At 39.7% G+C, this 14,574-nt stretch overlaps 1 protein-coding gene across 3 annotated transcripts in view; it reads right to left on the bottom strand.

Annotated features, from left to right (window-relative positions):
• Positions 1-14,574, bottom strand: part of EYA1 (EYA transcriptional coactivator and phosphatase 1) — an 82,146-nt gene that overhangs the window by 64,882 nt on the left and 2,690 nt on the right. For 2 of the 3 annotated variants that reach the window (XM_064442558.1, XM_064442559.1), the window contains exons 2-4: positions 4,435-4,515; positions 2,473-2,542; positions 1,947-2,092 (exon numbers count right to left, since the gene is read on the bottom strand). In XM_064442558.1, the coding sequence (XP_064298628.1) occupies positions 1,947-2,092; positions 2,473-2,542; positions 4,435-4,515 (297 nt within the window). The remainder of the gene's footprint in view (positions 1-1,946; positions 2,093-2,472; positions 2,543-4,434; positions 4,516-14,574) is intronic. The other variant, XM_064442560.1, reaches the window with a different exon arrangement.

Here is a 14,574-nt window from a genome sequence, read left to right as displayed (position 1 = left end):
CAGACAGTACATGGGGTCTAAGCTCCAGACCCAAGAGGAGAATTTTGGCTCTAAACAAGGTGCCCCAGTGTTCCCTAGGTAATTTATTTTAATAGCATGGATTATACGATGTGCCTCAAATATGCAAAAATATATATGGTATTGGGTCCCAAAACTTTTTAATAGTTATTTGCTTTTAAATATTACTTCTATAAAGTACATCAGCACGGAGCACCTTAGCCCCAGTCACGAGGCACTGTCTGAAAAGAACACAACACATTAAAATCCACTTGGCTCAGGAGCTGGGGGTTTCAGTGGTCAAAAGCAGCTCTGCAATGTAAAATGTTAAGCAAAATTATCCAAAGTCCTAGGCACAAGGGATCGACTGGGCAAAAAAACAAAACAAAACAAAAGAGCAGGCAGGCATGTTAACCCCCAGCAAGCAGTTGCCAAGTAAAGCAACTCTCAATTATAGCTCCGACGACAGCGAGACAGCTAAACTCAGTAGTGAAATCAAGGCCTTGCTGAAGCCAGTGGGAGTTTTATAGTTGACTTCAGTGAGGTCAGGATTTCATCCAGAGGAACCAAGCAAAAAACAAAAAAGTCACTGTTTGGGCTGCCCAAGCCACCACAGCTGGCCAAGTATGAACACGAGGTGTCCGCAGGAGAAACAGGTCAAGAAAAGCATGATGGGGAAAGGGGTCGTCTGTTATCACACCACCTGATCAAGCAGACAAGCTCTCATCAGCAACATGAGCTTGTGGTGGTGGTGGGAAAAATCCCCATAGTCTTGAAAATGTAGTTTAAATATCCTTAAAGTATTTTGTTTGTGTAAGTTTAAAATATGTGGATTCAAACTGACACTGAAACATCTAATTCATGTTTATAATCATATTTTTGGCAGTAAGTAATCAAGGCTGTAGCCACAGGAAGAATGCTTCCTTGGATCATAATTATTGATGATATATTAATGAAACACATTTTTTATAAGTAAGGGGAAACAATAACCTATTTCTTGTGCCTACTGTTACAATAATCTGCTCTAGGATATACTTGAGACCGAGTGGATTTCAACTTGCACATTTCAGGATGAAAAATGGACCAGTTTTGCATTTAAAAGTTTTAATGTCTTTAAGGGGCATGGCTTGTACTGTCAGTCCTGTCCTTCTGGTATAAAACTTACATTACCTGAATGTGTCTTTGCAAAATATATAGCTAAAAGCATGTGAATTTTATATTTTTAATATATTCCCCCAGAGGAATAAAAGACCTTTTTTCTAATAATGCATCCTTGCTGCTGAACTGCTATGTGGTCTGCCAGCAGACAGTCTGGCAGCAAAATGGTCTCACCCACAGCAGCTTGTTTTTAAATTAAATTTTTTTGGAAATATTTGCTACTTAGTACTATCTCCTTCATCAGGCAGACAGAGCTTTAGTAGCAATTTACCTCATTTTTCACCTCCAGGGAGTTTTAAAACATTGAAAGTGAGATTTTTTTTTTTTGGTGGAGGTCTTTTTCTTTCACCTGCTGAAAATCAGCACGGCTTCACTAATTCATCTGGGCTCCAGTAATCTGGATCAGCTGAAAATCAGACCTTTACGTACCGATGTACCCTACTTCATTGCTGGAGAGCAGAGGTCCTCGGCAAGTCACCAGGAGCTGTGCCTGTGTAATGGAAGTCCCTAGATCTCTTTTCCCCCTTCAGTGTGGGTTTTTTTTATATCATCAATAAAACCCTAATGAATCCCTCTCCTTGATCCCACAGCAGAAGCACCCTTTTGAGTAGCTTCTTGGCTCTTTAATACATAAATTAAGCATCATGCACTCCAGTGGCAAAATTACCAGTCTTCCACAAGAAATGCTCAAGAGCACAGCTCTTCCACTAAGCACGGATGCAAGGGTCATGTAATCTTGTTCTAAAAACTATTTGCCTCTGGAACAAAATAACATGGACACGGTTTCTTACCATATGAAGGGATTCCATAAGGTTGGCCGGGCTGCGGGTAGGTGGCATAAGCTGTAGCTTGTTGCATCCCTGTTGTAAACTGTGTCTGCCCATACGCAGCCATCGTTTGTGAAGAAGGGGTAGGAAGAATATGTGGGTATGGTCTGCTATTGATTACAAAGGACAGAAAATAGGACAGACGCTGCATTAGACAGACATGCGTGTACTTATTTTTAGCCTTATTATAATCCTGCTACTTCATTAATATATAATCATAGGCTGTGCTAGACAACAGAAACTAAGACAATGGCAAAACAACAATAAGAAATCAACAATAAAAGAATAAGCAAAATAAGAATTTTCCAAGTATTTGAAAAATATATTCTTAGCATTAAAAAAAATATATTTCCCCTAGAAGCTGCTGTGGTTTAAATTATGACTTAACAGATGGACCCAATTATTATTTTAAATGAGGTAAAAATCTGCCTATTTCAGTTATTATTATTACTGCTACTACTACTATTATTATTTTTAAAAGATATCATACTTGGAAGGGTAAATCTGTGGTGGGGAGAACTGATGTGTTTGTCTTGGGCTGAAACCACTGCTTCCAATTGCTGCACCAAGGAGAAAAGAAAGCACACAGAAGTGTAAATACACACACCAAAGATAAATATTATTTTTCCTAATAGAATTTCAGAGTATTAACAAGATTTTAATTAAATTCAAATATCATTGATACTTTAGATAGAAAATATTTTATCAGGAACTATACAAGAATGCTTAAACATTAAAATCTTGATTACAAATTTCAAATACTAAATTGCCCCTTTGTACAACTCCTGAGCAACAGTTTATTCTTTGCTCACACACAGACAACATTTTCAATGCAAACTATGTATTTCCTAATGGAAACATTTCCCTTCATATTTTCAAAGGATTATTGATATCTCAAGTGCAATATTTTATTAACTTTTAGAATTTTTAAGACCTACATTTTATGAAGGAGCTTTATGCATGCCTTGATTGAAAACATATGGCCAGCTTCAGAGCACGTGCCTCTTTTTTTAAAAATAATTCCATAATGCATATGATGTATTACCGTATTACACTTCCTTCTTTTTTTCCCCATCTTATCTGCTTGCTAAAATGCTTTCAGACCCTCAAAACACTCAGCATTGCATAAAGATATGACGACTAATATGCAAATTTTCTTAGTGAAACACCTAAGCCTAGAAGGCTAAATAGTGAGCTTCTCCCCCACTGCTGACACAGAGCTTTACGCCAACGCATCCCAATTTCTTTCGGTATTTCTGGGTGCTGCTGAGAGCGTGGCGGATGTGCCGGCGTGCTCTGCTCGGGGCGTTATTTTTGGGAGCCCTTCCCTCTCTGGTTACCGTTTGGGTGCCATTTCTTCTCTGGGTCCCAGGGTGGGTTTTGAAGCCTTTGCCAGGAAGGGGTCAGCAGCAGGTTATGAGACTACTGTAAAACCAGACAGCCAGAGAAACAACAGGCCCTATTGCTAAGTACTTGGAAATAAACAAGGCACGGATAATTACCCTTCACCAGCTACCCCTTTCCTGGCCAACTACAGGGAAAATCCATCATCTTTACACTCCGGGAGCGCTCGCGAAGCGCGGAGGGAAGCAGGGAATCTCTTTCTGTGCCTTCCACACCTGATAGTTTTTCTTTCTGTGGCCTGTAAGGCTGCAGATACGTCAAATAATACAGTCCGACCTTTAGCCAGATCACCACAGATGTACATAGCTACTATTAAACGCACTACCTTTTCTTCTTTCGGAGATTTAAAATACCCTAGAAACCTTGTTTTGGCTTTCAAGCTTGATAGTTTCATACTCAAGAGCATGGGTAGAAAATGGAGGCTGTGATGAGACCAGAAAAGGGTTGGCTGCTTGAAGCCTGACTGTGAGATGTCAGATTTTGTATAACCCCACAACATAGTATTAGATCCTTTTTTATTTGATTTGCACCATTAAAATGATGTGCTAGAAATACTACAGTTAATAAATAGGTATGCAGAAGTGCGCAAACATCTTAGGGTTTTCTCACAGTGTTTGTCTCCTGTATGTTAAAAGCCAAGATGTGTTTGGCTTCCAGGAAGAAAAAAAGCCTGACAAAAGAATGAATACCTTGATAATATTAAATTAGAATAGATGAGGAAGACCTACCCCTCAATTACAACACTAATCACAGAGGCAGGTATGTTTACTCACAGAAAACAAAAGAGTAATTACTCTGGGCCAGAATACTCCCTAGTGAGACTCCCACCAAAGACACCAATGGACATTAATAAGCCTGATGCTGTAATGCTCCTTACTTGGGGAAAACTCCTATTGACTTACACTGTCTGAGTAAGATGAACAGAAATAGGCATAAGCTGCAAAGTGTGCAAGGCTTTTTAACAGCTGTGCACAGGTTTAGACCACATGGGATAAGAAAATAGTAAATGAAAAGAATGCTGAGCTTAAAACCTTTGTTTATTCCTTACCTGATCCTGAGAAATTGTCTAAAGACCCGTCTGTGGTAGTAGTAGTAGCAATCTCACTGCTGCTCATTGGTTCTGTTTTAACTATAGAAATATAAATAAAATATATTCTATATGCACCTAATATTCTTGCACACGCATGCACACACACTCACTGCAGCCACAAATTCAATAAAACAAAAATCTGCCAAAAATGTTTTAAATCGTGGCTGTCGATATTTTGCATTTTATGTATTTGCATATACAAACAATGCAAAGTACTGGCAGCTATGATTTACACATACATATAAAATGATTAAGAGGGTTATTTCTGTCCCCAAGGAATAAGAGCCACTGTAACAAACCAGAAGTCCCCATGCAACTCTCTGCACCTGTCCTGATTCCTCTCAATCCTGCAGACCCAACAATAAGGGTCTACATTTAGATCAGGTCACACAGACATTTACAGGCTTGAAAGACAGCAATCTGAATAAGACAAAAAAGGAAATAATTTTCAAATGGGTTTCCCTAAGGGCTGCTCACATTTTTTTTCCATCCGTGTTAACTTTTCAGAGGAAAAATGACAATTTCTAATGAAGTAAAACACTTCCCACGTGGTGGATTTCTCCCCTCAGAATGAAAACCAACTTCATACTCAGCAACCCTGAATAAACAAAGGGGACACAGCCCTCACCAAATACTTCAAAGAATGCTTTTACATTTTATTCCCTCTGCACCCGCAACCCAGCACGGCTGTCAGAGTGCAAAAAAAAATAAGAAAGATTCTCTCCTGGCTCATGTTGCTTCATAATTAATTATTAATTAATGACTTTTAATAAAGCCTCAAAGAAATAAGCAAAATTCCCTTTCGATTACTCCAGCGCAATCTCAGTCACAACAGTGTTCTGACCCATGGAGCAAGGATGGGGCTGACCCGGCATGGGTGCAAACAGGCGCAACACCTACTCCCAGGGAGTTAGCAGATCAGCATGGCAATCTCTCAAATCCATTTTTATATACGTAGCTTTTGGAGTTACAGCACAACAAAAGCAACTGAGGATGGTGTTTCAGAAAACAACAGAGCTGATCTTACTATCAGCATCCCACCGCTTTCGCTCTTGTTGACACACACAGTCGCCGCTTCCCACGCACCAGCGCTGGTGCATACCTGACCTTTCAGCGAGGCAGTTAGTAACGCTGCAGAAAGTGAATCCAAGAAAACCAAGGCAAACTGAACCCCATTTGACATGTAAAGCCTTAGTGTCACCTTGACATAGGTGCGCATGTCTGCATGTATGTTCGTCTATACATACGCGTTCAGGAATTGCAACCATCACTAGCAGAAACCCTTTTGGTGCCAGGTTTGCAAAGGGTGACAGAGAGGCACTTTCCCCTTTGGACAAAGGACCTTTCCTTTCCTTGCCTATCCAAGTTCTTATTTCCACGTGCCTCGCTATTTCCTTCACCTGACCTCATCCAAGGGATTTGCTTGAAATCTCTCAGGATTTTACTAATTGCCCGCTGTTTTCTTTTGATTCTCATGCAGGATGTGTTGTGTGCACACGCTAACTCAGGAGATCAATGCTAGCTCCACACAAAATTCTGCTATGTCTGCATTAACAAGCAATGCAGCCCAGTAAGAAAAGTTTCAAGGAGTGAAATGGTTGGTGCAGGGGGTCCAGTATCCACAGTTTAGGCATGTTGAGAGGCGTTATTTGTGTAAGGTTTAGTCTTGTCCCAAGGAGGGAGCACCCATCAGCAGCTGGAGAAGATGAGCTGCACTCTTGCAGAGCACCTTATTTGAAAGGCTTTACACGGTGAATTAACATGTGGAAAGAAGGGGTGGCCAAGAAGTTCACTTCAGGAGTGCACTCATGATCTGAACTACGACTCTAATATAAACATATTTCTTAAAAACACAGCATATAACATATCCAACATCCATCTCATAACTAAGTATTGAAAGTCTAACACACATATGCAACAAAACATTTGTTGCAAAGTGTCTATCCCAAGTAATTTTCCAGAACCTACCGAGAATTATAAGCATCTACATTATCTTCTGCTTTTTCTTAAAAGTTTATCACAGCTACATTTTACAGTCAGACTAATATTTCCTTCACAGATTGCTCCAGCGTTCCCCAATATTTGCATGTCTTCTGAACCTTATTTCCATAATGCAATTATACTTTCGGAAATAACAGTGAAAGATGCTTTTCTCTATAGCTGACAGCTGTCGGGGAGGAAAAGGGAAGATGATGAGACAAATCAGCCTAACTTGGGGTAAAGGTTGGGAGATTTCAGTATATGCTTTCTCCAAACTCTTCCCCTCATCTCTACTGGAAAAACAATTCATATATATTCCTTATAAAATAAAATATAATTGTTTGGATCACCACAGACCGGCAGCCCAAGGACTACACTGAGCCACCTCACACAGTGTCAAGACTTTTAGCATCATTTATTCTCGATAAAGATTTTTAGGATAATTTCTTTCCAAGTGGAAGTAAATGCCTCTCATGCCATTGGTTTAAAAGCCTACTTCACATGCACTGTTTGCCACCTATCTGGATCTCAGATCTTTGTTAAAGATACTATTTTTGGAAAAAACCTCATCAAAATGGAATTTCTTTCTCTAAGACTCATGAAAAATACTTCAATGCAACTACATTTATAACTGAATGCTCTTTACTAAACATATGACTTTTGAAGATACAGGAAAACTTATATGAAATACACTGCAGTGCCTCCTTCATGGAAAGGAATTCTAGTTGCTGTCTGAGATTCTCACAAATTTTTCATTAAAACTGTTCCTTATGTCTCCTCTCTCAGCTGTTGTATTTCCTGAATATATGAAAAAACGGGATGAGAAAGGCTGTTCACATTATACCTGATGTGAAATAGCCATTAGTAGGGTGATAATAAATAAGCCCTATCATGCTGTCTTTAGGAACAACCATGACCTTAATGGACCTTCTGCCGCAGCTAGTTGGGAATTTAATACAGATGGATAGGAACTGAAAAGCCCTCCATTCCCCAAGCATTTTAATCAAAATGCCAGAAAATGATGGAGTATTTCCTTCTACCTGAGCCTAAAAATATTTCAAGAGGATGAAAGTTTGCTATAAAAAGAAATCAACTGAGAAGAAACAGCGATGGTTTCACCAGTTGGAAATATTCACCACATGGCTTCTCACTGCCAAGGAAGGTCTCTCATTTGCCCAGGACAAAAAGTGACCTGCAACAGAGCGTATTTCCCCCTAGAATCATGGGGAAAGAAGGGGTTTCCTAAGGTTACAAGTCTGCCACTCTATCACAGTAGCGTGTCAGTAATCCATGTCTATCATGAGATGTATGGAGCTGTCCGAGGAAGCAAGGCTTTGGATCTGGCCCTGCCGCGTGCTCCTTCAGCATGCTCTGGATTTCAGCCCTCCACATTTTCCATGACAATTAACATTTCTGCAACGTGTCCTAAGCTTTCACAGGATGACACTGGGCAATCAGTGGGAATATTGCCACATTTACACAGAATGTGTTGCAGGCTTGCCAGTAACTTCCAACAGTGTCCTCAGTCGTGGCAGAGACCACAGAAAACAAAACAGGAGAGTTCCCATTTCTGCTGTTCCTTTATCAAAACAGACCTTTACAGAGGTGCAGAATTATCAGAACTGCATTATAGAAACAGACTCTGATTTAGCAATATGCTACCAAGGTTTAGTGACAGCAAAATCACTCATGTAATAAACCAGATTATGAACAAGAAATTAAAGAAGAAATCTAATGTATTCCTAATCTGCCGCAAAAATTCAACATTTAGAATTACTGATACAGATTTGATTTATATACCAAGGAACTTAAGAAGCTACGTCAACAGAGAGACATTTTTCATCCTTATTTTTCTTTTCTAGTCATTTATGAGATTCTAAAAACAAGATTTAAAAAGAAACTGTATAAGAAAACAACAGAATAATAGAAAAAATAGGAGCTGCAGATAATAACACACATGCTGGCTGTGAGAAAAAAAGCACAAATATTCTGAGATAGCATCACTGTTCATCTACCGTTCTATCAATTGTCAAGATATTTTTTCTTAGGACACTCGGAGATAGCAAATGCAATGTGCCCTGTTTTGTCAGCCGTATTACAAAAGGTGGTTAATAATGACTACACGGCAGTTTCTGAACTCCACAGAGAGAGAGAACTTCAGACCAGAACCCACACGTTCACGTGGTTCATTGGCCATGTAACAACTGTCTGAGTTCACAGCTTGTCACACAGCCACTGGCATATATAGCAGCAAAGAGGACTATGAGGAATGAGATGATAGTTGTTTTAAATATGGATTTAGGGACCTAATATTTGGCCATTGCTAACACAAAAGTCATATGAATGCATCATAGCGACTGTACCTTCAAGCATGCAGAAAGTAAAGTTTTTAAATACCTTTTTAAAATTACTTTTGTTGTCTAAAATACATATAAGGCTTGCTCTACTGAACTAGTCTTTGTTAACAGCTGCGCCATATACATCAACCCAGCATAGAAATATTGTAAACATGGCTGAGTTATTAAATAAGTTCTAATTTTGCAGTTTTAAGACTGAATTAATACTATAATGTTACAGTATTTGTATTGCAAGTGGGCAAAATGAAGTAATCCCTGACTGACAGCTCTCAATGCTCACAGGGCACAAAGAGTCCCAGCAAAGTAAGCGAGGCTGTTAGTTTGTAGACACACATGTAAATACAGTCTCTAGCCCTGTTTTGTTCTATCTCAAGGTGACATCTTCAAATAATGTTAGCAGCTAAACACTATGTTGATGCAAATTTTAATGACAGACTCTGCCCCAATATATCGTAAGTATTTTCTGTATCTATTACTATTCATACACTATTTTCCTTGATACCATCCTCTTTCTGTACCCACTAGAAGTCCAAAGCTCACCTGAAAGCTCAAAGAAAATTATGTAACAACAGGGGAAAAAAAAAAATCTACCTTGAATCTCTAAGCTGATTATATTTTCCATTATTTTATTCAAACTCTCAACTGTTTTGTAGTGGAAAATCTTGCCATTATAAACAGGTTACTAAGGATTACAGGTTAATTATAAACAAGTTACTCAGATATACTAATTCCGATCCAGGACATAATTCTCTCATTTTATCACACACTATCAAATCATCAGCTCCTAACCATGAAGCCTGATAAACTTACTTGCTCTTGCTTCTCAAAGCAGAGGACTCTTCCTGAATCTCATTTGTCGGGAAATTACCAGAAGATAATTACTACAAGGTAATTTCCAACCTAAATTTAAGTTCAGTTTTCAAAGAAAGTCCCTGCTCAAAGCAGCACATTCTAGTTCAAGTCCAGACTGTTTCCTGCTCTCCCCTCCTCTGATGTGAGGTGGTTTCAAAACTTCTGCTGTATTCTGGCTGCAACTGACACCTAGCCTTCACTGCATGCACGGCTCCCCCACGACCCTCATCATCTTCTTATGCTATGCATTACACTGAAAGAGCCTTAATGTCTTTGTAACCTGCTCATCTAGCGGTAAAAACTTTAAATTCACAAAGAAATGGCATCACTGCTACAGTGCAAAATCAGAAAGAAAATTCAAAAACATCTAATTGGAGACAACTTTTGATAGTATTTGTAGCTTCTAATCAGGATTTAACCCAGATATTTGTCTGAGAACTAGTGTCATGGGTTAAAGTAGTCTCGTTCACTGCAGTTAGATGAGAATATCTGAGCCAAGCTAACGTTCTTACCCCTTCACAGTCACTTGTCAATTTATACTGAATAATAGTATCTCTCCTGTCCAAACAGGCAGCATATATGCAGGAACAATCTTTTTAGAGGTGTTATGGCCTATTTTTTTTTTCCCTTCTTAAATCCTCAATTGGGAATCTGACCATGGCAGCTCCCCTACACATGTGTAACAGTTTGCACCATGTCTGTGTAAAATATCCATACACTTTAACCAAAGCCAGACAGAACGACCACACAGCATCACAGCCCCAGGCATTAATGAGAAAAAAAAAAAAAGGTTGTCTTCAGCTACCGTCTGGGAGCACGGAGGGCTTCAAGTGAGTGGAGAGCATCATGGAGAAGTCAAGACTGCCCTGCCATTTAGTCGTACAAGACAGAGACATGAAGATAGAAGCAAAATGACAAAGCAGGTGGGGCCTTTCATAAATGGGAAATAATATCCTTGACTTCTGGCCAGGGTCTGAACTCCAGGACTGCCAGACTTGAAGGCAAATTCACCTGGACAGAGATAGATAACACCAGCTTGCATTCCCCTCCACCCAGCAGGAGCAGAAAACTCCCCAGCTTGTCTCATCAAACCAGGCGGCACAAGTACTTCACTCACCGACCAGGGGTGAGATGACACAGCTAACCCTGAAGTTTAACCAAGTTTCTTGCTTTTTTTGTCTACCCACGATAAGCAAAACCCCTCAGAAGACTGCAAGAAGCAAATGAAAGTGCTAAACCATCTGAAGGATCACAAGCCTCTGAATTTGCTAAGGCTCTTCAGATCTCACCCTACTGTCTATTAAGGTGTGATCTCAGACGAGATTTAGATGTGTTACTCCTGTTCCCTGGAGTTTCTGCTGGTGCACACCAACAGCAAGGGCTGAATTTCCTTCTGTTCTGTGTTACTGGCCAGGCGTATGATATTCCTATGTTACGCTGTGCAATCAGCGATTGCACACCTGCAGGTGGTGCGTAACAGGCTGGTCCCACTGGAGAGGCTTGCAACACCTAGCGCAATGTGTTGCAGTTAGTTTTCAGTGAAGTAGTGAATATTTTCACAGGTTCTTGACATCCTGCAGCCTGTGCAAAGCCACTGTGCCAGTGGGGCTCTGGGACCCTCAGGCATGCTCAGAGGGTGCTCTCACACCACCACGCTCCATCCACAGTCTGGCACAGCATATGCTGCAAAAATGTTTACGAGAGGCTTGCAAAAATAAATGATATTAAAATAACGGTGCTTCCAAAATGTTCAATTGGTTGTTTGGGTTTTTATTTAAAATCCTTTGTCATTCGGAGTATTTTCTTTCCCTCAAGTGTCTGTGGGAACCAGTATTGCTACTGACTTTTCACTTAAACAAGGTGCTTTCTTTCAGGAAAATGTTATGGGGGAAAACAAAACGGTGAAGCTTTCACAAACAGATGCACATACATACAGAAAAGATAATAAATACATAAATATTTATTAGCTAGTCTCCTCCTCAAGACCTTGCAACAGGAGTTGCTGGACTGAGCCAACAGAGGAGTAGACAAGTTATTTCACTGGCCAAAAACCTATGAAGGAGGAATAATAGAGCATTATGCTACAAGTGCTCAGAACAGACGGAAGGACTCTTAGGGAAGCAGGAGGATAAAAGCACAGATAAGACAAAGAGTCTGGAAGGAAGCCAATGTAATACAGCAAGAAGAAAAAGGTGAAGAGCAGGGAAGAAAAGATAATCCAAGTCAGCCCCTTGCCTTCACATAAACGGGCAGAGTGATGAATATCTGTTTTTTATCCTCCAGAAGTGGCAGCAGGTTGAAGACCAGATTACTAGCCCCTACTGACCCCCAGGTTGCTTTTACCAGCCTGGGGCCTGGGACCACTGCAGTCTTTGCCTCTGGCCACACAACTGTCCTCTTGCAGTCTTCTGGGGCTGAGTGAAGAAGCTGGCATCAGCAGTTCTTGATACTAACACCCTACTGGAATGCGAAGATTAGATTCACCTTTACCAGGCTATTATTTCAAGATGTCTAAATATGGAGGTATCCCTGCATCAATTACAAGTTTCATACTATCAAGCTCATCATCACAAACACAAGTCTAGAAACTTCAGCATACGTAATTGGCAGAAACTCCAAAAATGAGCAATTAAAAGATACCAGAACCCAAACATCTCCCAAAGGAGGATCACTTTGTCTGACTGCCATCACCTACCACAACATTGCACCTCAAAGCATGCAAAATTATTAACTATTAAAAATTATTAATAACTTACACAAAATTAAAAATTATTCACTACCAATGCACAGGCTTGATTGCAATACTGAAAGACTATTTCGAGTGCTATAAAGCATTGTTAGAATTACAACGAATACGCAACATATCATTTACTTACAGAAGTCTACATCATGTGCCATAAGAACAACCAGCTCATACTCTCTATGGATTTCAACATCTTACTCCACCATTGCTTCAGAAAATAATGAAAACAATTTTCCTCCATTCTATGATATTGCTACTCGACAGCAAACGTACCACACAGCACTGTCTTTTGAAACCCTGAAGATGGATTTATGTTCACCAGACTTAAAACAACCTTTCTAATGGCCACCCATTAGATAGTCACGTAGTGGGGAGCTTTGAATGCCTTTGTGTGGGATCTCATTCTCATGTTGCAGCAGGTACTTAAAGAGTGAGAACCCTTTTTTTTCCAAAGGAATTTTGATGTCCAACTCCCTTTGAAGCCTCCCCTCCTATGTATCTTTGAAAATCTGATCTTCAATTTGTTATCCATTTTCCCCTCCTGCTTGATATGAAAACGCCGTCTCTTCTTCCTTCTGAACACTCAAAAACGAGGGCAGAAGCAGCTCCTTGCTCCCAATATGAATGAAGTATAGCTGCCTGGAAAAGCACAGCTCCTTCTCCCAGTCTTCATCTATTCTTTTCCATTCCAGTTGCATAAAAACATTATCATGATGGGCCACAGGCTTCTGTTTCTCACTCTATGGAAACCATCAGAACTGATTTATGTTTTTTAGGTAAAAGTAAAGATCACTGTTGGCAGAAACTGGATGCAGTTGTCTCCTATAGAAAACAGCTTTGCTACTCCTTTCAAATTTATTGATTACTCGCAGCCTTTCCCCTCTGAAGTGTATCTACCAAAGTGGGCACTGTTGTTGGAATAGCCACTAGCTGTCTGATAAAACTTAATGAATGGCAATTTTATTAGCTTCTGTTGTTATTGTTTCTTTAACTCCTTCAGTTTCAACCCACCATAGCAATTTGCTGACAAAGGAAGATTAGAGATAAGGCATGACTATGAACATTTTGAGCCCTTCTTCAATTCTCTCTTTTTTTATTTTTTTAAATAGATTTTCTTAGGCAAGTCACACAGGGCCAAATTTTTAATGGTGTCCAGTGTCTGCTGTTCCCTACAACAGAGGGCATTTTGTGGAAAAACACTTAAAGAGATCACGGAAAACTGAAATACTGCAGTATTTATATCATCAGCTCCATCTTGGCGTGCCAGAACTGACTTTTCTGAGTGTCTTTAGCCAGATATTTTAGTGTTACTCCTCTGCATTTGATCCTGGGAAATTTCGGACTAGTCAGGGTCTATAATTTCCTTGTTACTTCCCCATCAATGGTTTGAAGTCCATGCTGCCTTTCCCAGAGAAGAGAAAGAAAAAACCCAAACACCAGCAAAGTAATTACTTCTTATTAGCTATGATTTTTTTTTAAATCAAGATGTTAAGGAAATACTACTTTTCCCCTCACCACACATACATCCAGAGGTATGAAGACTGTCTCATGATCTGCAACAAACTTTAAAAAAATAGCGTTTGTTCTACAGAAATCACTATGCTCTAAAAGAATCTGTAGAGGAATTGCTATCTGAGACAAGAAGTAGTAAACCTGACTTGTTCAAAAATGTTTAGTTAGAAGGAAATAAACAGCAGTCATCCAAAACCCCCTGAATTTCTTCAGCTGCAGCCATCAGCCAGCACGACCTGGTCAGTTCTGCACTACAGTAATTTTGCCCTACCAAAGTGAAATAAGCACACAAAGAGTTATTGTATCAAAGCCGCACGCAGAGATGAAACCCAGACTCAATCACACAGCTAAATCCCTATTCAGTGCTTTGAAAATATACCACTAAGTGTGAAGCTAAAAATATTAGCTAATAACAGTGAGCTGTCTTCCAACCACATCCTCTTGTAGAACAACATCAATAAGAGACAAGTCTGAAAATATGCCTTAGAGGAATTAATGAACATTTGTTTGAAACGGGGCCATTTCACTTTGGGACAGGGTTTTTTTTTTATTTTCTCCTCCTTCTTCTTTCTTCTCCTCCCCCTCATCTAGTGAACATATCCTGCACTTGGGGTATGGAAACTTGCCTAAATCACACCCATAGTAAAATCAAAT

Source organism: Phalacrocorax carbo, chromosome 2 (genome assembly GCF_963921805.1).
Source record: "Phalacrocorax carbo chromosome 2, bPhaCar2.1, whole genome shotgun sequence".
NCBI classification, from domain to species: domain Eukaryota; kingdom Metazoa; phylum Chordata; class Aves; order Suliformes; family Phalacrocoracidae; genus Phalacrocorax; species Phalacrocorax carbo.
This window is presented reverse-complemented; position numbering and strand designations above follow the sequence as displayed.